General features: G+C 44.7%; 3 protein-coding genes across 4 annotated transcripts; 1 reads left to right on the top strand and 2 right to left on the bottom strand.

Annotated features, from left to right (window-relative positions):
• The first annotated feature begins 278 nt into the window (after window positions 1-278).
• LOC103714483 (E3 ubiquitin-protein ligase EL5-like) lies at window positions 279-1419 on the top strand. Of its 2 annotated transcripts, XM_039131452.1 has the most exons (3): window positions 279-907; window positions 1029-1240; window positions 1276-1419. In XM_039131452.1, exons 1-2 carry the CDS (start codon window positions 393-395, stop codon window positions 1207-1209), a joined length of 696 nt encoding a protein of 231 aa, XP_038987380.1. In that variant the 5' UTR covers window positions 279-392; the 3' UTR covers window positions 1210-1240; window positions 1276-1419. The 2 variants fall into 2 exon arrangements, with proteins under 2 accessions (XP_038987380.1, XP_008799973.2); XM_008801751.4 differs by having other exon boundaries at window positions 1029-1419.
• Window positions 1420-4085: 2666 nt separating this feature from the next.
• On the bottom strand, window positions 4086-5491 carry LOC103714482 (CASP-like protein 2A1). The gene is made up of 3 exons (XM_008801750.4): window positions 5119-5491; window positions 4886-5006; window positions 4086-4710 (listed from the first exon to the last, which is right to left on the bottom strand). Exons 1-3 carry the CDS (start codon window positions 5334-5336, stop codon window positions 4435-4437), a joined length of 615 nt encoding a protein of 204 aa, XP_008799972.2. The 5' UTR covers window positions 5337-5491; the 3' UTR covers window positions 4086-4434.
• An 8800-nt stretch (window positions 5492-14291) lies between these two features.
• On the bottom strand, window positions 14292-15080 carry LOC120112582. Its single transcript, XM_039132166.1, has 2 exons — window positions 14720-15080; window positions 14292-14606 (listed from the first exon to the last, which is right to left on the bottom strand). Exons 1-2 carry the CDS (start codon window positions 15004-15006, stop codon window positions 14570-14572), a joined length of 324 nt encoding a protein of 107 aa, XP_038988094.1. The 5' UTR covers window positions 15007-15080; the 3' UTR covers window positions 14292-14569.
• Between the last annotated feature and the right edge of the window lie 674 nt (window positions 15081-15754).

The raw sequence follows: 15754 nt of genomic DNA, 5'->3' as shown, positions 1-15754 counted from the left end.
CAGAATCCTCTCTTGCCACCACCGTCCAATCTCATGATCTCATCACCCAGCCTGGGCCCGCATGCGGATGGAGGTGCGCAAAGGAAGGTAGTGGCCATCTTTTTGGCCATCTTTTCTTTTAAAAAAGATGGCATTCAAAGAACAGAAGAAAGCTTCCTTGGCAAAAAAAAAAAAATGAACAGAAGAAAGCAAGCAAAGCAAAGCAGTCCCCACCCACCCACCCACCCCCTAATCCTTCCCCTTTAAATCCCCCCCCTCCGGCCTCTTCCCCCTTCCCCTTTCCCGGTTCTCTCTTCCCACCTTCCTCCTCCTCCTCCTCCTCCTCCACTTCTTCTTCTTCTCTCTCTCTTCCTCTAAGAAATAACGTAACTTGAGTGTTTTTAGGAGCGAAGATGACTATATCGATGGAGTACTGCTACTCGAGCCGGGTGGTGGCCGGCTTCGTTCAGAATCTGGCGCTCCTCGTGTCCTTTGCGGTGAGATGGCTTCTCCTCCCCTGCTACTGCTGGTGGTCCGGCGACGAAGAAAGAGAAGCCGAGGACGCCAGAAGGGAGCAGCACCGCCGCCGGCGCCACCAGATGGCAGCAGCGCAGGCGGTGAGGGAGAGCCTCCAGGTAGCAACGTACGGGGAGGTGGAGGGGGAGGCTGCAGCGGCGGCGATGACGTGCGCGGTGTGCCTGAGCGAGGTGGGGAGGAAGGACCGGGTATGGGAGCTGCGAAACTGCTCCCACGTCTTCCACAAGGCGTGCCTGGACCGATGGCTGGACCACGACGAGCACCTCGCCTGCCCCCTCTGCCGGGCTCCTCTCCGGCCCGCCGCTTCCCCGCCGGCGCCGTCGGCGCCCAGCTGGGCCGTGGAGAGACTCCTCTACCTCTTCGGAGACGACCTCTTGTTTGCCCCTCCCTCGTAGGCCACCGCCTTCCCGACCGTTAGCCTTTTGATCTTTTTTATATACTTTTGGCTCACGGTCGGTCCTCGTGATTGTATCTTTCACCCGAAGACTGATTGATCTTCTTTCACAACGTAGGCCGTTGGATGGCGTTAGCCACAGATCTCAAGCAACCAAAATCATCCATTCATTCAGATGCATAGATCTCAAAGCAACGATTTCGCAATCTAACGGTGGATTCGCGCGAAGGAAGGTGAATCCTTCTTTCGCACGAAAGAGACAACCCCTGTCCCTAAGTCCATGGGATGGAGATGCGTGACGTCATATAGTAATTTTAATTGTTATTGAATGAATGCTGTCGCATCTAAGGTTGCGGTTGTGGAATCTTTGCCTTGTCTCTGTTTGCTGTTTCCTCTTCAAAAGAGAGGGATGTGGTATTGAAACAAAAGGGATGATCGAATGCCACTATAATGGCGGATTGGGTTAATGGTCTGCACCCCTTCACATAAGAAGAGGTTCTATTTTTAAATTCTGGCATTTGAGATTGGTTTGAATCAAGGGCTAAATCGAGCTGAATACAATCTATGTATCCCAGAAACTTAACCTAATCCAACCTAAACTACCCCAATCCTATTTTAAGAGAGAATTAGGTTGTATTGGATTAGATTGGTTTGAGTTAAACTAATCGGGCGAAATCAAGACTATATAAATAATTCAAGACCGAGAAAAGATTTCAGATATCTTTGCTTGGTTGAGACTTTGGTTGGAGGTACCTACACCATTCTATAGCTCAATATGAAAATTTAAAAAAATATATATTTTAGATGTGAAATATAAATATGATTTTATTAATTTATAATTTTGGGTTGGATTGAGATAAGGTTGGGTTTATGTTCGAACGTAGCTCATCCCATCTGGCGGTCTGTTTGGAAATTTTGGGCCCAAGTCTAACTTAAATTTATAAAATCTTGAGTTAATAAATGGGTTGGACTGGTCAAGTCTGGGTTGCAACCCAATTTGCACTTCTGTTTCAAATTACTAATTATCATAAATAATTGTACAACCAGTTAAAAAAAAAAAAAAAGAGAGGAGAAAGAGCCATTGGAATGGTTCAATTCAATTCACTAATCCAATCCTATTAGTTTAGCAGTTAGCCTATACTTCAAGTGTTTTGCCTGCTTTGTAACGCAAGTATCTAGCATCTAGTAAGGTGATATATTACAGCATGGGGTACGTAACAAGAGTTTTCTTTTAATAATGGCTAAGGTTGCAAATGGGTCGGGTTAACCCGTGACCCGACTCGACCCGCCCTAGTTAGACCCAACCCAAATCCGAATTGGAGGACCCACGGGGCCGGGCCGGATCCCAAATTAGATCCGTTCTATTTTCGGGTCAGGTCTTGATTTACTAAATTCAGACCCAACTAAATTCAGACCCAACCCTACTCGAGCGACCCATACATAAAATATTAAAATATTACTATAATAAATAAATAAATTGGCCAAAAATTTCTGATTTTCCACACGTAATATTACATTAAATGCCCATTTCACTTCATGAGGTAGCTCAGCGAGAGTATTTATGGAGAGAGACATAAAGCCAGGCCTATCAGAGCTAGCTAGTGGCTAGCTAGCTGACCCAGCCCACCATGCACAGGTTCGCGTTGCAGGAGCCAGTGGCATATTTCTTTTCCGCTGGCATTCGAAGATCATGTTCTCAGCGGCGTCGCAGTCTTCAACCGGTTTTCGCATCTCCTCTCAGATCTCCTCGGCCCCATAGCCACCGCCTCCTGATCCCATCCGACCACAGGAGTGGAGGAGAAAAGAAAAGAAACAAGAGCGTCCAATCTTTTTCTTTCTTTTTCTTTTTGTCCTTCTATGAATCAGAACGAGACAAATTAAAGGAGGAGGATCGACGGGTCTCTGCTTAGCACTGGCCCTGGCGGTGGCCTCTCTTTTCGCCTCGCCCACCCGATCCCTCCGCTTTGACCTCCAATCGGGCAAACCAAAATGCATCTCCGAGGACATCAAGCTCCACGCCATGACCATCGGTAAGTACAGCATCGTCAGCCTCGACGACTCTAGCCCCCTTCCCAACTCCAGCCCCAGCAGCGACGGCGGCCGGATCGAGCTTTGGAGAGGGTGGCAAGAAAAAGGACTGAGGCGAGGAACCCGACCCGATTTTCTATTGGGTCGGGTCTGGGTCCAAAATTAAGACTCGAACAAGAAATCGGGTCGGATCGGGGTTACTCAGGATCCGATCCGACCCGACCCATTTGCACCCCTAATAATGGCTGAACCATCCCCATCCCTTTTTCTAGGAGAAAAGTAGAGCAAAAGCTACCATAAAATTGTCTCTGCCTATCCCTTCATATAATTCGGAAGTTCTTTGACACCTTTGCAACATATATTGCCTCAGGAACCCAGAATTATATTTCCTACCATATGTGCCTTCCCGTTGAATGGTCATGACAAATGGGAACAATGCAAATAAGAGAAGCAACTCCACCTGGTCATTGCAAACAAAGGTTTACCACTCAAATAAATGAGAACTGTATGTCCTTATAGAAGTGGCTCTCTCTTTCAGAAGCTCAAATGTTAATTTTGGAACAACCAGTGGTGATGCAGAGGCAGATTCATAGCTCAAAGAGGAAGAGACAAGATGGAAAATGTTGCAACGCTTTCCCTGCTGGAAGAACAGAGGAAAAGGTCTTTGATGGGATGAGGAAAATACAAATGACGAAACGAAAAAAAAGGATACCAGAACTCATTTGCTTAATGGCAACAACATGATTCCGATCGTAGAATTCATGCTTGAAAAAAAAAAAACGAAAGCATAAAGTCCTCACATTTAATTTATCTCCAAGCAAGCAGAGATGGATAGTTGGAACCATGCAATGTTTTAGAATGGACTCTGACATCCCAAAAAACTGGGCATCAGTGGGAGCAATGGCATCTAGCTAGCTAGAAACACTCAGCCGCACTAAAGATGACTCATGAATAAGATCTTCAGTGCGTATCAATCCCAATGAATTAACTTGAGAGAGATCATAGGTTGAAACACTCTGCTAGAGAAAATTGGCACGAAGTGCATGCGGATAAAGTAGGATTTCTCAAATCAGTATCTAAATTCCAAACAACCCATTCGCAGCTTTCTAGCCCCAACCTTTTTCTGACCATGAAATGGCCGGATTTGGTGACAAAGTTTAGATATCCTGGCATTATCAGCCAAGCATCCAAGCATCTTATAGTAGTCTTAAATATTCATATCTTAGCTGAAACAAGATGGTGTCCGAAAGAACTCATAAAGCTGAGCTGAATCATGAGTTTACATATAGGAATACAAGTTAGAGAGTGGCAAATACTGCAAGAGTAACAATCGACTTCAATTACGAAGTAAGAGTTCTCCCCGTTGTTCAGCTTTGGAGTCATCAAGTAATATCGCTGCGTCCTTGTTCTGCTGCTAGTACTAGATGAGAACGAGTTCACGCTTAGCCTAGCATCATCCGTTTCCATGTTACGGTTCCAAACGCAGGCCAAGTGGGTCAGCGGGGGAAGGCGGCGATCTCCAATCCGTTGTTGCCGACGAAGGGAAGCGGGGCTTCGTAGGTGCTGAAGAGACGGTAAGAGGAGAGCAGAGAGAGCACAACGTAGCAGGCCACCGCCCCAAAGGTGATGACAATGGAAGCCGTCGCTCTCCGGCAGAAGCTGTCGAAGACGCTGCACTCCTCGCTCCACGTCACCGCCTTGTCCCCATGGTAAGCCAGGAATGTCACCTCCGCCGACACCGTCCCGGCGGCGAGGATCACATACGTCACCACCTGTCCCAACCCGGCATATGTCGTGACTTCAAGAACTTAAGAAGAAATCCAAAGTTATGAGGATGAGGGAAGATTATCGTGCAAATTATGAACGTATTATATACCAGCAGAAACTTCGATCGCGACTTTATTTTGAAGAAAAACCCCAAGCCAAAAGAAAGAGAGAGAGTCTTGCCTGATCAAAGAAGAATAGGAGCCATGAACGAGACAAGCTGTTGGGTCGTGGCATGGCCGTGCAGAAGAAGGCCGATAAGAGGGAGTAGCCGGCACAGACGCCATTGGCATACACCAGATACCTATTATATTTCCAACCGTGAGACACCATAAATCAAAAGCAAGTATGTATATATATATATATATATATATATCGAAATTAAGGATTGTCTCCATATATGTTTCAGAAGTCACTTGAAGGGGGTGAGGTCGGCGTAGGAGACGGCGCCGAAGTCGTTGTTTTGGTTGTTCTTGAGCATGATCATCAGCGCCGCTAGGCACAGCCCCACGGGCACCAACCTCATCACCGTCTCCGCCGTCCTCAGCGCGCTTCCACCCTCTCCCAAACCCTCCTCTCCCTCTCCCTTATTCTTCCTCTCCTCCTCCACCATCGTCGTCTTCGTCATCATCATCTCTCTCTCTCCCACGGAATCACACCCTCTAGAAGAGGGTGAGAGAAAGGGAGACAAACAAAGAAAGAAGCGTCTTCTTCTCTATCGGCAGCTTCTCTGGTAGCTTGGGGTGAGTAGAAGACAAGAAAGAGAGGATGGGGATGGCGAGAAGAGCTACTCCCCAGCCGGGCATTTATGAGGAGGGGCTTTCGGGAGGGTCGTTCGGGTTGGCGATGGAATTAAATGCCCGCGACCCCAGGGGTGCGGATTATTTTAGATTATGAGTTTATGACCAATGACAATGTTACGGGCTTCATGAGAATTAGATCTGATACATGCTGCAAGTAGTTGAAGACATTTATAAGAGAAATTTTGGTGGTTGTTGGATGGCTATCAAAGTTTATCAACTACAGTTACTGATTGATTCACAATTGCTAAATAATGAAAACAACCCTTCCTTCACAGGAAGTGATACCTATTTATAAAGAAATTAGTAATGCTAACCGCGATATTGAGCACGCTTACAGAGAAACTAACGGAGCTACGGATTGAATGACCTCGTATGTGGTTGATCACTCTGGAGGTACTTCATGAGTCGGAGAAAAGGAGTTGCCTAGCGCACTCCATGATGTATCATTTTTTAGATTTTTTGGATGTATCTATGCTAGAGGTATATGAGTCATCTGCTGTAGTAAAAAAAATGGTAATGCTATAGATTGAATGGAAGTGTGGATTGCTGTGATATATATATATAACTTTGTATATGTTTATTTACTGAATCTTTCTAATATATTTATCCTAGATTGGTATAATAAATTTAATTTATCAGAAAAAAATGGAAATGCCGAGTTCTATCCCATCAGCTGCTCCTTGCGTTCCAGATCCAATGTGCAGTAGTCAAACACATCACCACCACTGCCATCTGATCACTGGACCACTTGGCGCTGTGAGCGATTAATGTTTCTTGTGGACGACATCTGTGCTACGTAGCCCGTGAAAGTGTGGAAAGGGTGGTAACTTCATGCTGAAACGATGCTGATAAAATTTGAACATGTGTTCCACACTAATCTCTCAAGCATTATATTCGTCCTTAGCCTGAGGATAAAATTTTGAGAAGACAAAGATTTCAAGGTACGATAGATTGAGTAGAGTGGAGCCGCATCCTTTTGCCGTTAGCCTTAAGGGAAGAGCCAAGTTGCTGTGAGATTACACGGCCACCCAACCAACTAGAATAACATCCAACCTGTATGTAAAGATCTGTACAGGCGTATGTTTAGTTCCACATCAGTTATTTGCGACTTATATAGGATCAAGAAACTCAAATAATATTTTTTTTGTGCTAAACCGGAAGAATCATACTACACGAGTACGAATACAACCAAGAAAATTAAAAAACAGTATATCTCGGAGAGCACTAGGCAACTCTACCTCACCCATCCATAAGTATCCTCCAGAATGATTCGCAACAAAAGAAGCCACCTAATTAGCCGCCCCATTGGCCTCATGGAAAGTATGCTTCGCCTGAATGGCCATCCCATCTTGGACCATGGTCTGGATATCTCTCAACAACGGGTGGTAATCGCCAATGCCCCCTGAAGACCACTGAATTCACCCAATGATCATCGCAGAGTCGCCCTCTAAGATCACCATCCTCGCCTGCGGAGCATGCCGCACATAGCACAAATTAGACCATATCGCTCTCACCTCCGCCCCAAGCACCGAGGTGTCAAACAACTGGCTGCCCCTAGCAGCAACCATCCTGAAGTTCGGGCCTCTAACCACAAAGCCCACACCTCCATTCTTTCATCTCCATTGAATGGATTAAAGAAGATTAGTTTAGTTACTATAGGCAATGTAGCTCAAATGGTAGAGCACTTGCTTCTGGATCCCCTGCACCTCCAACTTAATGAAAAGAAAAAAAATATTGGATCAAATTATCTTTTGGAATGTAGTAAGTTTTTTTTAAAAAAAACTTTTATCGTACTCTAAACGTGGATTTGAAGATAGCGTTACCTCAGCCGAGAACAAAAACGTTTTGAGTTATATGATCTTTTAGACGATGTAGTAGGATATTTTGCTTTCCATAGTTCGCTAAATATGGATTTGAAGGTAGTGTTTTTTTTTTTTTTTTTTTTTTTTTTTTGTAGGAAGGTATACTTCAACCGTCAACCGGGAACTTTTTAAAATAAGAGCCGGGTATTTCAAATTTTCCCTAATCTACCTCCTCTAAAAGAGAGAAAAAGAGGGAAAATAGAATTCTAATAGCCTGACCTGTTCAAGAATGAATTTGTTTTTTAATTTAGTCTGGGATTGATTGCTTTGGCTTTCTTGTGTTGCGCGATGAAAGGACTCACCCTCGATCGTACTGTTCCCTTTCCTGCGTCCAAACTGCGGAAAGACGAATCGAGAAGAAGAAGAAGTAGAGAATAAAATCAAACAATCACAAAGACAACAATTTTACGTGGTTCACCCCAATACGGGTTACGTCCACGGAGGCCACACGCACAGATTCAATATATTCAGCAAGGGTTACAATGATCTCTCTTCCTGTTGGAGATTGCACACCTAGGGCTTACAAGAGAGATAGGACTCCAAAAGAAACTCACTACAGCCGCTCTCATCTCACCTAGGGTTCACCAAAAAACCCTATTTATAGGTTTTCAACACATAAGGAAACTTTCCTACGAAAAACCCTAAGTCAAAAAACCCATCTTGCCATCGTTTCAATCAATCCCGTGATCAGGAGTCGACTCTTCACTTTCAGGGGTCGACTCCTGATAAGTTCGAGTCGACTCGGACATCCTCGGGTCGACTCCAAGTATCAGCACCGAAACTGGCACGCTCTGTCTTCCTGAGAGAGTCGACTCCTGCAGAGCTGGAGTCGACTCCTGCAGGACTGGAGTCGACTCCTGCAGGACTGGAGTCGACTCCTGCAAGCAACCCAAAAAACTGCTCTCTGTTTCTTCACTGTGGCAGATGCGAGTCGACCCTCTCATCCCTGGGGTCGACTCAAGCTTCACATGAGTCGACTCCTACATGCTAGGGGTCGACTCCATTCAGTTGGTACAGAATTTTTCAAGCAAACTTGAGCCGAATTCAATTTGCAGTCGTTTCGAGTTTCGAGGCACATTTTCTCAACAATCTCCCACTTGCCGAGAAACAAGCCTGAAATAACCGTAACCCCATCAGCAACATGATCTCCAAATCATCCTCTATGTGTGTGAACCTCTGTCTTCACTTCTAGCTGTGAAGACCAACAGAAGATGCACATATGTGCGACTTCTCAAGAATAACCACCTTTGTCAACATATCTGCTGGGTTGTCCATTGTATGTATCTTCTCTAGCCGGAAAAAATCTTCTTCGAGGAGTGACCGAATAAAGTGATATCTGATATCAATGTGTTTGGTCCTTGAGTGAAAAGCAGCATTCTTTGCCAAATGTATAGCACTCTGGCTGTCGCTATACAACTTTGCATCGCCTTGCTCCATGCCAAGCTCTTTCATCAAACCTTGTAACCAAACCATCTCCTTGCTCGCTTCAGTAAGAGCAACGTATTCGGCCTCGGTGGTAGACAATGCTACAATCTTCTGCAGTTTCGAAACCCATGAAACTGCAGCACTTCTCAGCGTGAACACATACCCAGTAGTACTCTTTCTGCCATCAATGTCTCCAGCCATGTCAGAATCCACGAAACCATGTAGGCAAACATCAGGACCACCATAGCATAGTCCTAAGTCTCTGGTTCCTTTCAGATACCGCAATATCCACTTCACAGCTCTCCAATGCTCCTGGCCTGGATCGCTCATGTATCTGCTCACCACTCCCACTGCATGGGCAATATCCGGTCTCGTGCAAACCATGGCATACATAAGGCTTCCGACCGCTGATGAGTAGGGTACATACTTCATCTCATCTCGATCATCCTGCGTAGTCGGACACTCCTGCTTAGATAACTTGAAGTGTGCGCCCAGCGGAGTATTCACAGCTTTAGCCCCGTCCATATTGAACCGCTTCAGTACCTTATCAATGTACTCTGCTTGAGACAACTTCAACGTTTTAAGCTTCTTGTCCCTGCTGATACGCATCCCAAGGACTTTCTTGGCTTCACCCAAGTCCTTCATTGAAAACTCCTGGGATAATTGTTTCTTCAGTTTCACAATCTCTCCCATGTTGGCACTTGCCACCAACATATCATCTACATACAGAAGTAGAATGATATATGAGCTTTTCAATCCCTTAAAGTAGCAGCAATGATCACCATTACACCTCTGAAACTTATTCTTCAGCATAAACTGATCAAACTTTAAGTACCACTGACGAGGTGCTTGTTTCAACCCGTACAAACTTTTCTGAAGTCGGCACACCCAATCTTTCTTCCTCTTCACTACATATCCTTCTGGCTGCTTCATGTAGATTTCCTCTTCAAGGTCGCCATGTAAAAATGCAGTCTTGATGTCAAGCTGCTCAAGATGTAAGTCTTTGGCTGCCACTATACTCAACACCATCCGGATAGTAGACATCTTCACAACTGGAGAAAAGATCTCGTCAAAATCAATGCCCTCCTTCTGCTGAAAACCCTTGACAACAAGTCTCGCTTTGAACCTCTCAGAACCATCTGGTTCAAGCTTTAGTCTGTATACCCACTTGTTGTGCAAAGCTCTCTTCCCCTTCGGAAGTGGAACCAAGTCCCACGTCCTGTTGGATGATAGGGAATCCATTTCATCATCCATGGCAAGCTTCCACTTGTCACTGGCTTCGACCTGTAAAGCCTCCTTATAGCTTTCTGGCTCACCACCATCCGTAAGCAACAAGTATTGTAGGGAGTCAGCATACCTAGACGGAGTTTTTTCTGTTTCTTTTACCCTTGCGCAAAGCAATCGGGATATCAGCTGGCAGTTCTTCTTCTTGCTGTGCTTCTCTCACTGGCTCAGCAACTTCTTCATCGTCTCGAGACATTGTTTCATCATCCAGCTCTGCATATTCCGATTTTACAGCTTTGTCGCCTTGGCCCGTCTGTTGCTGCAGGTCCTTGTACAGAACCTCTTCATTGAATACAACATTTCTGCTCCTGATGACTTTCCGATCTGTCGCATCCCAGAGTCGGTATCCAAAATCATCACCACCGTACCCAATGAATGTGCACTTCTTTGACTTTGCATCCAGCTTGGTTCGATTGTCTGCAGTATCGAGCACGTAAGAGATGCAACCAAAGGTACGCAAGTGAGATAGTTTCACCTCTTTCCCAGTCCATGCTTCCTCCGGCAGTCCAAGCTCCAATGCAACTGAAGGCCCTCTGTTGATCAGATACACTGCTGTACTGACCGCTTCCGCCCAAAAAATCTTCGGCAACCCCGCATGAAGCCTCATGCATCGTGCCCGCTCGTTGATGGTGCGGTTCATGCGTTCTGCAACGCCATTTTGCTGTGGTGTTCCTGGAACCGTCTTCAGTCTTCGAATTCCAGCTGAGGCACAAAAAACCTCAAACTCATCACTGCAGTATTCGCCCCCATTGTCAGACTTGAGACACTTCAATCTCTGACCTGTCTCATTCTCCACTAGAGCCTTCCACCTCTTGAACTTCTCAAATACATCGGATTTGTGCTTCAAGAAGTAGACCCATAGCTTTCGGGTAGCATCATCGATGAACGTGACATAGTACCTTGCTCCTGCATGAGAAGCCACTTGAGTTGGTCCCCACACGTCAGTATGTACGAGTTCCAACTTAGAATTTTTCTTGGTACTACCTCCTTTTGAAAAACTGACCTTCTTCTGCTTTGATAGTACACAATCTTCACAGAATTTCAAATCCACAGATTTCAGATCTCTCAGTTTTCCTTTAGTCATCATCACCTTCATCCCTTTCTGACTCATGTGGCCAAGTCTCATGTGCCATGTCCTTGCATCAACAGTCGGATTTGCAGTACTGACGGTGGAATCAGTATCAGCTGTCATGTATAGTGTTCCTGACCTTGCACCTCGAGCAATCACCAAGGCTCCCTTGGTGATCTTCCAAGCATCATCATTGAAGGTGGTCACAAACCCCAAATCCGACAACTGACTTACCGAAATCAGATTTCGAGCCAGTTTGGGTACATGTCGCACATCTTTCAGAGTTAAAGTCATCCCACTTGATGTCTTTATCTGAGCATCTCCCTTCCCTACGATGTTGCAACTGTTTCCATCACCAAGATACACCTTGCCGTGATCACCTGCAACATAGTTTGAGATGAGTGCCTTGTTTCCAGTAGCATGGAACGAGGCACCTGAGTCGACTATCCACGACTCCGGATGAATATCACAGGAAAGTATCAGGGCATCATCTTCACTTGCAGTTTCGGCTAAATTAGCACTTGCTTTAGTGTCAGAACCACCATTGTTCTTCGACACTTTGCAGTCTTTTCTCAAGTGATCCTTCTGCCCACAATTCCAGCACTTTCCAAGAGGTCTAGACTTGTTTCTAGACTTGGATCGTCCACCCCTATTTCTGTCTCCCTTCTTTGAAGTCCTTCCACGTTCTTCAAAAGCCAGCGCGTTCCCAGATGAACTTGCTGATGGATCCAGGATTTTCCTTCGAGCCTCTTCACTCAGAATAAGAGCTACCACTTCATCAAACCTCGCTGTAGTCTTTCCCGAAGAATTACTAACAGCCGTGATAGAGCCTTCCCAACTTTCAGGCATCTGACCTAGAAGAGCCCACGCCTTCACCTCATCAGTGAACGTGATCTTCACAGATTCCAATTGGGCACATAGGGTATTGAATTCACTCAGATGTGAATGAACACTCCCACTGTCTCTCATCTTCAAAGTGAATAATCGTCGAATCAGGAATACCTTGTTCGCTCCTGTTGGCTCATCATACATGAAAGCCAGTGTGTCCATCAAATCTTTTGCAGTTTTTACTTTGGATATATTGGCGAGGATCTCCGATGCCAAGGACAAACGGATAGCGGCGAGCGCCTTCTTATCAAGACGCTCCCACTTCTCCGACGGCATGTCTGTCGGCTTCGCTTCTTCTCCGCCCAGTGGTAGATCCAGATCCTTTGAGAGCAAGTAATCTTCCATCTGCATCTTCCACACACCAAAGTTCTGTCCGTTGAATTTCTCTATCCTCAATCTTCCTTCGTCAGCCATTGGAACACAGGGAACGTTGCTCTGATACCAGTTGTTGCGCGATGAAAGGACTCACCCTCGATCGTACTGTTCCCTTTCCTGCGTCCAAACTGCGGAAAGACGAATCGAGAAGAAGAAGAAGTAGAGAATAAAATCAAACAATCACAAAGACAACAATTTTACGTGGTTCACCCCAATACGGGTTACGTCCACGGAGGCCACACGCACAGATTCAATATATTCAGCAAGGGTTACAATGATCTCTCTTCCTGTTGGAGATTGCACACCTAGGGCTTACAAGAGAGATAGGACTCCAAAAGAAACTCACTACAGCCGCTCTCATCTCACCTAGGGTTCACCAAAAAACCCTATTTATAGGTTTTCAACACATAAGGAAACTTCCCTACGAAAAACCCTAAGTCAAAAAACCCATCTTGCCATCGTTTCAATCAATCCCGTGATCAGGAGTCGACTCTTCACTTTCAGGGGTCGACTCCTGATAAGTTCGAGTCGACTCGGACATCCTCGGGTCGACTCCAAGTATCAGCACCGAAACTGGCACGCTCTGTCTTCCTGAGAGAGTCGACTCCTGCAGGGCTGGAGTCGACTCCTGCAGGGCTGGAGTCGACTCCTGCAAGCAACCCAAAAAACTGCTCTCTGTTTCTTCACTGTGGCAGATGCGAGTCGACCCTCTCATCCCTGGGGTCGACTCAAGCTTCACATGAGTCGACTCCTACATGCTAGGGGTCGACTCCATTCAGTTGGTACAGAATTTTTCAAGCAAACTTGAGCCGAATTCAATTTGCAGTCGTTTCGAGTTTCGAGGCACATTTTCTCAACATCTTGATGATGCAAAGTTGAAGCTTGTAATACTTATGGACCTAAATGTTCATATGAAGATCATCGTTCACATATAGCTTGTAAAATGGATGACTCATCAATTTCCTAAGAAAAAAAAAATCCAGCTTATCCTCCTTAATTTTGCTCTCTGAGAAGACAAATCATACATGGGTACTTAAATTTGATAAGATCTTTACAACATTAGAATATAAAAAAATGATCTTATCTTGCAAAGATTGTTCTGAAACTTTGAAATATTGCTTCTTTCTTTGTTATAGACCAGTAGCTATAAGGGTCCTCTTTAAATAGAACCATATTTGGACCATAAACATTCAGAATTCAGAGACTGCTACCGGTTTCTCTGCAGCCCATAGAAGATCTAAATGCCAACAACAGGAGGCTCTGCCGGTTCAATTGCTTTGGAGCATTTGAAGGATCATAAATGTTAATGTTTCAAAATGAATCATACCATGCATGCTATATATCCAGATACGACATCTGTGTACGATCACTAATATTCAATGTTAGTATTAATATTCTCATGGTTGATGGTATCCTATTAGGACTATCATGTACAAATTAATGCTCAATATGGTTTGTTGATAGCCTGCGAGAAAAATTTATTGGTCGGACCAGGTCCACCAGCTCTGTATTTGTGCATGACTGGTCTACCACTGAGGTGGATTTGGTTCGACCAATAATTTTTCGTATACCAGGTTGTTGATGCCACACTCTTTCTTTAATATTTTTTTCTTTTTAAGTAAAAACACCTTCCACGTTGGAACTTCCATTAGATGAGTGTGTGTGTGTGTGATAGAGAGAGAGAGAGAGAGAGAGAGAGAGAGAGAGAGAGAGAGAGGAGCGCGTTATCCAAATTAAAACTGGGCATATTGATATCAATTAGCACTGAATAAAAGAATACACATTATATCAGATATTTTGTACGTTTTTATGATCATAGCATGCGTTAGATGGTGCTGTTTCCGAAGAATAGAATAAATAACGGCAAGAAAACCAGAACAATATAATGGAACAAAAGCCTTCACTTCTTTCTTAGGTACATGGAAGCTTGTTCGTGCTACAGCTACAAAACTAGCGAGACAAGCTGGAAAAGAGGTGCGAGCCATTTTCCACGCTCGTCTCTCTGTAAAGTGAACTTGTGGAAAAGCAGCGAAAAGGTTACAAGCTCAGAAGGTGCAAAGAAACAAGAACAGAAGATTAAAAGCAAACAAAAGAGAACTACAGAACTACTCTACACTCCTCTCTCTCTCTGTCATGGCAAGCCACCAATCCCTGATGCGGTTCACGGGTTCCCCGGGCCATCCACTCGAGGACGTGACCTATAACACAAATATCAACTCCACTTAGAAACGTAAACAGATTGAAGCCAAGAAAAGAGAGAGAGAGAGAGAGAGAGACAGTGGCATGATATGATGGTGAACACTGGCTTTACTTGTTCTGGGTGGGATTCGAGCTAGAAGGCGGTATCTTCCTGAAGCTCACACCTGCCTGGTTGAGGGGTTTCATCGTGCCATCAAACCTCATGTCCTGCTGCTGCTGCTGAGCTAGAATTGCCCCAGAAACCAGCTTCCTCGCTGTTCTACCTCTTCCACTACCACTTCTCTTATTTCCATGACACACAGAGTACTGTGAAGAAGAGCTCACGCAGATCATCAATACCAGAACAAGTACGAGCACTGCAGCAGTCGTTCCTAACAATGACCTCCTTCTCTCCTTCATTCTCTCTTCCTTGAGCTTTACTACGAGCAAACTGGGGGTAGTTGGAAGAAAGGCAGATAGGGAGAGAGGAAGGAAGCCAGCTGCTTCAATAGAGCGGGGGAGGAGTGTCGATTTATGCAGGAATTCCGAGTCTTTTTTTATTTTTTGTTACTGTATGAAGGCAGCGAATCACGTGATGCATCTTTGACTGCCGTCCGGAGCTTGTTTCCATCAACTTAGTTTAAGTATTTAACGGGCTTGGCATGTGATCAAGGCATGTGATTTTGGAACTTCGGTTGATGAGTTTTTTTGCCGAAGTTTCTGCATCGATCCAAGCTCTCTTTTTTTTTTTTATTAGCATTTGGCTGCTGCTCTTTGATTTTCCAGTCTTCTAGTTTCTTGCACGGTTTGCATGCGGAGTAGACGTACTTCGTCCACATCAGACGCAGGTGAGCCCACATAGTGAGTAGCAAAAGAAAAATACCATAATTCAAATTCTTATATATAAGTTTGATATATATGACCTATTAAATCTTGTATATATTGTTGGCTACTGATTCCATATTAGCTTAAATTGGCCGAGCTAGTGCTTAATATCTTATCGGAACTTTGATTGTTGAAAGTTATGAGTTTGAATATCCTCATTATTTACTTAATTATTCCAACCACCATATTGTTCTTTTTTCGATCTTGCATGATCTAGACTGCATATATTTATAACAACTTAAGTTTTCGGGATCAATTGATTAACACTATCCGTTAAGCTTAG

Source organism: Phoenix dactylifera, chromosome 11, assembly GCF_009389715.1.
Source record: "Phoenix dactylifera cultivar Barhee BC4 chromosome 11, palm_55x_up_171113_PBpolish2nd_filt_p, whole genome shotgun sequence".
In the NCBI taxonomy this organism is placed as follows: domain Eukaryota; kingdom Viridiplantae; phylum Streptophyta; class Magnoliopsida; order Arecales; family Arecaceae; genus Phoenix; species Phoenix dactylifera.
Note: the sequence above shows the minus strand (reverse complement) of the source record. Positions and strands in the feature narration are given on the sequence as shown.